The 7759-nt window shown below is 35.3% G+C and overlaps 1 protein-coding gene across 1 annotated transcript in view; it reads left to right on the plus strand.

The window, feature by feature from the left end:
* The window catches only part of LOC139959847 (protein sidekick homolog), a 54607-nt gene extending 46848 nt beyond the window's left edge, over window positions 1–7759 (plus strand). Inside the window, exon 18 of the mRNA XM_071957728.1 lies at window positions 450–7759. Coding sequence (XP_071813829.1) covers window positions 450–498 — 49 coding nt within the window. The 3' untranslated portion in view covers window positions 499–7759. The remainder of the gene's footprint in view (window positions 1–449) is intronic.

The following is a 7759-nucleotide window of genomic DNA, read 5'->3' on the forward strand; positions in this document are numbered from 1 at the left end:
GAGCTTGGGCCCGGCTGATGTAAAGGCACGGTCGCCATATGTTTTCAGTTTAGTTCTGGGAACAGTGAGAGTGAGTGTATTGCTAGAACGCAAATGGGATGAGTTGTGTAGAGACTGCCTCATCACCCTCCAACTCCCCCCCCCCCTTCACCCTCACTCCATCTGATGCCCATATATCAATGTATATTTTTTATGTACTAATAAAATGAAGGAAACTGGGTTGAAATCCTTGTTGCCATGGTATTATAAAGACTGTGGGTTTCTGACTGGCACATCTTGTAAAGAAACGGCTATGTAGGGATGTACCACCAACTACGGGCTGGTTAGACTGCAGGAGTTTTGGTCCCGAGGGTCAACGGTTCGAATCCCCGTCGCACGCCAGAACCGTCCATTGCTCTCGTCACAAGGCAGGATGGCGACACTAATTATTTTCCTCCCTTTGCCAACAGTGAGAAGAAACCACCGAGCGCCCCAGAAGAAGACGTACCCCTGAAGTAAACCGACGTCGAACCACGTCGGAAGAGTCGAGGCGAAGAAGCATGAGCTGTGAAGGGTTACTAGCTGGGGCTAAGTGAGAGAGAGGATAATTAACCAGTAAGAAAGACACGGGACGATTACAGGGACACTAACAGTGGTAGCGAGGAGAAGGAAGATGATGTTGATGATGATGAAGATGGCGATGACGACGATCATTATCATCATCATCTCAGCGATCCCGTCTGTCTTAAAACCTTGATCTTATTTCTTTGTAGCTAATCCAATTTTTGGGGGGGTTTTTTCATTCCTTTAAATGATAAGATTTTCAAATTTCAATGTTTGGATGATCAGTACCTCTTTGTTTGCAAAAACTACAAATGAGGGATCAGAGGTGGGCGGGGAAGTACAATCTCTGTTCGCGCCCGTCTCGTGTGTAAATTTGCCTTAATTCTTTTTTTTTATTCCTTTTTTTTATTATCATCAAGAGATTTCTCATCCCAGTTTTCGTCGACCTTTCACGACATATTCGCGTAAAAGTTGTTCAGAATATAAATAAGTCAAGTTGCACTTTTATGGTGGAAAATTCCCTGTCAGGTAGCATGGGTTTGTCCATCTCATTTGTGAGATTTTTGGTTGGGGGGGGCGGGGGTGTTTTGTGGGAGTTTTTTTTGGCCGAAAAGAGGAACAGTGCTTGCAGGAGGAGCTCATTTGTGATCCCTCTTAGTTCCATTTTAAAATCTAAAACCACATTAATCGAAACTTCTTTTGGACATTCTCGGTTATTTAGTTTCAATCCTGTTGTATTCATATTTTTAATCAATTCTTTTTGACGTTACTCTTCCTTTTGCAAAACTTTCATCTTTTTTCTTGCAAGAATCTAACGATGATAGGTTAAACAGTACAGTTGTGGGAATTGTAAATTTTGTCAAAATGTTTCTCTTTCCACTTTTCCTGGAAAGGTCCAAACTTCAATAACTGCACACAAGGTTACATTCGGCTTCACAAATTCAAAGAGGTCAGTTTGAAACTGAAATTCGAAAATGCCCAAAAATTAACAAACAAACAACAAAAAAACCTACGGCAAGTTCCAATATTTACTTCACTTATTAGGTTACCCTCGTTCTACCATGCCTAGAGTGAGCTGGTCATTATCATATCGGATTACTATGCTAGATGGTATGGCATCGTGATACTAAGTGAGCTTGACGAGCATTTCCCTGTCACTGGGAAAGAAACTCTGTATGCTATCGTTAACTTCCGAATAATTAGCAGTCAGAAATGAAGAACAACAAGCTATTATTTTAACGATTAGACGAACACAGATCCCACAAGGAGAGAGAGATAGATTGTAGAACAGCTTTTGAAAGAATTTGGAAATGTGGGAATCGTTTTGGAATAACAGGCCAAGGAAAAAAAAAAATATGGGGGTAACTTTTTGATGCTCGTCAGGGATATGCTTTGTTCTTTCATCAACACCATTGTAAATAATCCTGTTGTTTGTGTTGTTCGCTTTTTTGTGTGTTTCTTTTGTGTGTTTTGCCTATAACTTTTTGATATGTCTTGGGATCTTGTCAAACATACTACATGAGAGAGAGTTAATGGATAAATTCATGATATTCCTGAATAAACAAAAGATCATATAATTAATGTGTTTATTATTCAGTGTGGTAACATTTTCAAGCTAGTCAAACTTATGTGGTGCTATTTACTACGTTTCAGGACTGCAGACTTTATGCATGCTTCCAAGTACAGCGGTCGTTAGAAAATATCAGAGCAGTGGGTTGCATTTATAATCATATCCCCGCCCCCCCCTCCACCCCCCTGTGGGCCAACCCGCTTTCATTATAAGTAGAGTATTTGATGGCATATGGTGGAGATGACATTAGTTATTCTCAGCCCCAATTCTTGTATGTTGAGTCGAAAGTACACATCTGCTTTTGAAAAGTTTGGCACGTCTATTCTCATTATTAATTTTTTTTTTTGTGGGGGGGGGTTTGAAACTTGACACGCTGTTTTTTTTTCCCTTGCAAGACTTTAAGCAACTGTTGTAACATTTATTCTACAAACTTAGGAATATACCGCACGTTCGTTCGTTCCAGTGTATTTGATGGTTTAAAAGAATTAAAATGGAATCTCAAAGAGCTGCTTAAATAATCCTTAGACTACTTGTTCATCTTTAGCCTTTCTTTATAAGTCTTTCTCTACCTTTCTATTTTTTTTTTTTTTTTTGGACATTCCATTGATATATCTTTTGCCCTCTCTGTAATTTGCTCTGTTGTTTTTATTCCCCTGGGAGAGTTTGAATGGAGTAAATAGAGAGAGACGAACCCAAAAGATTTCTGCGAGCAAAGTTATAAAGTACCAAAGAATCACGCAAAATACCTAAGAAATCCATGCAACAGTTTGTTTCGACTAATGTATCAGTACTTTGGGATGAAAAGACCTACCAAAGTGTAATTTAGCATCAGAGCTCAAACAAATAGAACGTTTGGGGTCACCGTGTTGGTCGTAATCGTTCAAGCACTGGACGTTCTGTGTCGACTGAAAGCTTTCTAATTGCATTATTAGAAAAGCGTCAGTTAAAAAAAAAAAAAAAATCAAGATGAGGAGGGATTTACTTACTCTCAAGTGTCATTTTCGTATAAGATGGCTTTTTGGCCTAAAGGTGTAAAATTGTTGATATTTTTTGGGACATGGGAGAAGAAATGGTTTGTGATAAGATAGTGACAACCGTAAAGTTTTAGAATAATATCTAGCCAATACTGCCGTAGAAATTCTTAACCTTTGTTTTCAAAATTCAAAATTTTTAGATTAAGATTCTTTCTTATGTATCCCTCATGCATGGTCTCCAGTAGATTTGGAAGTGCTTTTTTTCTCTGCATAATTAAAAAAAAATTTTTTTTTTTTTTTTTGCCCTTCACTAAAGCTACAATAGAAATTTGTAGTGAAGAGAAACACATTTTCTTTCCATCTTATTAAAATACAAGGACAAAAGTGTGGAAAGTCAAATTGGTTTCAATTTTCCCTTTTTTTTTTTTTTAAATGTAGGATATTTGATAATGAGAAATATTAAGGTTAAACCATAACTTTGTTAATTTCAATTTGAATAATAAATGTTGAATGCATGGGGGCATACAAAAAAACAATGTGAATATAATTGTAACCAAGATGCATCAAAATTTCAAACATAATGATAACCTTTTTTTTCTCAGATATTTAAATTTCATCTACCTATTGGAATGACTAACTTTTGTGTGTGAACTTATATCAACCCCCCCCCCTACCCCACACCTCATTCTTTCCCCTCCCTAATCACTACCATTTTATTGGTGTTAAAATAACTTTTCTTGGAGTGCCTCTATAAACCTTAAACCTTCTCAGTGTTAATAAACTGACTGTAATATATTTGAATAATTCAGTTGGCACTATACTATGTTTATAATTCATCTTTAGCTTCGCAGGGTAATGTTAAGTGTTTCTTTTTTTCTTTTTTGTCATTTTGCCCCCGTTGTACATTTTTACAGATTAAAGGCATTTCTGCCCTTGTTGCCATCCTTCCCCCTCCCCCTACCCCGTGATGGTGTAGTCACCATCTTGTGTAGCTTTTAAAGCATTTGTGGCATATTTAAGGTAATTAGGCAATATATAATATATATATATTTTCGGTGCATTTTGATGGAATCAGTGTAGAGTAGTATTTGTTAGTGGTTTTTGTAGCTAGTAGATAAAAAAAAAGGAAAAAAAAGCAAAATATGATATCGAGTAAAAAAGAGCAAATATGTATGACAGTAGTCTTAAGCTAGTTTTCTAGAATCTTTGGTAGTGTCTGCTAGTGTGATGTAAACTTTATGACTAAGTTGCAACTTTTTTTTTTCTTTTTCGTTTTTGTCTGCTTTAATATCGCATTTTTAACACAAAATATGTTGATTTAACATAAGCAATATATGTTTTGTTATAACATAAGAAAAAGGGAACATAATATTGATATGAATTGTAGTAGATCAGGTTTTTTATATTATTTGAGCTCCTCTTGGAGATCAAATCCACAACTTCTTTGCTCCCCTGCTGCATGACGTCAAGGTAGATTGGAGAACACGAGTTGGGGGGGGGGGATGGAGGGTGGAAGGGGTGCCCAGGGATGAGAATAATCCATGGGGAGTGGAGTTGGGGTTAACTCTTTAAAAAAAAAAACAGAAAATAATTAAAACCCAGCATTGTTAAATGTTATCATCTTCTAACAGTAAATTGTAACTGATACAATACAGGTATACCAGGGTAAAGACAAAAAGTCAGAGTAATTATTCAACTTTTGTAGAGATGTAATGTAAAAACCAAGTGTGTGATGTTTAAGGTACAGGGTTGGTGTTATATCTTTGGGAAAATTGGAACAAGGGGGGAATACCATGCATTTCTTTTTGCATTATTATTTAGGAAGTGTTCCATGATTTTCACTGCACGTAAATGGTGAATGTGGTATCATTCTTTATCAGCTATATTGGAAAGTGGTGCCTAAGCCTCAAACCTTTAACTTTATGAGTTGTTATTTTTTTTTTTTTTTTTTTTAATATTCCTCTTTGTTTGTGGATTATTGAATAACTTCCATTATTTGTCAAGGGTATAAACAAGTACTTGTTGTCTATGCATAACAATTTAATTTGATAAATCTTTTTTTAATAACTGTCTTTTTCCCTATTCTGTTTTGGGTTTTTATTAATTCAATATTCATTCAATTCATAAAATACATCCTTTTGTTAGCATGGCATAACAATTAGTGCAAAAATGTTTAATTACTTTTCATCTTGTTGCTACGGACTAAAGAGGGTAACATGAACCCCTCCCCCCCCCCAACAAAAATTAAAAAAAAAGCATTCTTGCAACTTGCGAGATATCGTACTCCCGCTCAAAAGCAGAATTTATTGTTCAAAAAATGCCACAATAATGCAAAAATTATGAATTTAACTAACATCAAATTTCCTTTCAAATAATGATACAAATTCTCCATAATTTGGAAAGTTCCTGATTTAATAACATGTGATATCTCTATGTGATATAAACCTTTATGCACAAGAGTCTGGACCAATTGGACGACTGGACAAATTGCCAGAAGCAAAATTGAATCTTTGATCATGTTCTTATTAATTAAAATTAATTAAAAAAAAAAAAACCAAGGTGGGGGTCTACATGGTTGTCATTGTTTGAATTAGATTGTCATCATATTTCTGCATGTCATCAGATAGGTGTGGAAAATTAATGAAAAAATCATGTTGCAAGGCAAACAAAGCCTGGCTTTGAGAGCTTTATTACCAATCATGACCACTCATTGGAGTAAACGTAAAACTTTCTTTTTTCTCTTTTTTTCGTAATAAAAAATTGAAAATTTGAAGCTCAACCGATGCAGAGCATACTGCAGCTCCTTAAAAGAAAACTTTGTTTAATTTTCAATAATCATGATATTTCATTCAAAATGTTAAATTTGGCTGTTGAGCTTCAAGTCACTATCTGTATTATTATTACTGTTTTTTTGGTTTTTTTTTTAAATTTTCCATTTTGGAGAGGAATTACATTAACATTGTATGGTTATCTAACCCTGGTGATTTCAATGTACCAATCCATGAAATGTTGTTTTCTGTGATGGTCTGTTTCAAATGTCACTCTGTTGTTTTGAATGTAGCAGTTTTTCTCTCGTTTAATGTACTTCATTGACGTGTTGGTCCTGTTGGATGTCATATCATCCCAGACGTGGGAATTGCGTACATTTGTCGCTGTTGTCATTTACGCACATGAATTAATTAAATGCTTTTCATTAAACATATTGAAGTCTTGTGTTGTACTGAACTTTTTTATATTTCCTGTTTTTTTTACTTTTATGGATCTCCATTAAAGTGTGTAGTCGTTGTAGAAGCTATGATGTAAATCTGTCTTATATGGAACGTTATGTGTTCATTACAATGACTTGTGAGTTCTATTACAAAATCCGACTATATATACTCTGTAACAGTTCAGAATCTCATCAGATCTATAAATATTCATTACCTCAATGAATAACCATAATGTCACCTATTCTCAAGCATGAATATTTATAACAGCAGACTTTTGTCATTACAATTAGCCTATGCACCAACATGGCAACCCTACTGTTTGCCATAGAGCTGAGAGAAGCAACTAGCGTTAATAAGGGGGTGGTATGATGGTAAGATAATTTTGTGATATCTTTTCTCTTAATAGTTGGTGTCTCCCATGTATTTAAATTAATTACATGTTCAACCTCTGTGAATATTCATCTTTGCATGATTAGAGGCAGCGCCCACTTGTAGGTAATGTAATCTGGTTTGCAGCATAATGTATAGTTCTGTTTTATATCAATTTACTGTATTTGTGTATGTTCCTTTAAATTAAAAACAAGATGAGCTTTGCATGCTGCAGTACAGTTTAATAATGCTCTGAAAGATTTTTACAAAAAGAAGCCTTTTGCAATAAATTGTGAAATAGTTTCTGTTTATTCATGAAGAACACTCACATTTTCTGATCGAAGGAAACAGAGGTAAAGCAGAAAATTAAACTGAATGTTTTTGTCACGGTCTGATGATGATGATGATGATTTTTTAATCATCCACGGAAGACCCGTCGAAACATATGACTTTGATCTCTTGTGATTGGACGGTTAATATGTGCCAAAAGGAATTAACCTGTCAAACTAGATCTGATTGGTTTTGAGGAGAGAATAGTCGGAAAATAGTTACCTTTTAAGTTGTTTCCTAGGCAACCATGGCTGAATAAGAATTGAATGTAAATTTTGTCAGTATGTCAGTATCTTTACCCCAAATTTTGGCCTCCCCAAAATTGCTAAAGCGCATCCAAATTGCTTTTTGACCAATTAAAATAATGGTAAAATATAACACAAATACAGCCAAAGGGAAGTAAAATCATGTTTGCAAGTCTGTTTCAAGTTGGTTCCTGGAGTTCTGTGGGGGGGGGGGGGTGGGAGGAGGGGTGTGGGGACTTAACCAAGCTTTCCATTTCCGTGTCACCTGTCATTTTGGATGTGTCTGACTTTTGTTTTTGTTTCTTCGTTGTTTTTATTTTACTTCTAATCGGAGTAAGATTTAGCCAATAGTCAACCAGATGTTAACCTCTGACCTGAGAACTTTCACTTCCCTGTGCAAGAATTAAAAAAACAAAAAAACAGACAAAACAGTATGGATTTTGCTTTGTATCCAATGTATCATAACCATATAGGTAGAAGGAAACATCATGAATAATAAATAAATAATTGGTTAACATA

This window comes from Apostichopus japonicus, chromosome 19 (genome assembly GCF_037975245.1).
Source record: "Apostichopus japonicus isolate 1M-3 chromosome 19, ASM3797524v1, whole genome shotgun sequence".
Lineage (NCBI taxonomy): Eukaryota > Metazoa > Echinodermata > Holothuroidea > Aspidochirotida > Stichopodidae > Apostichopus > Apostichopus japonicus.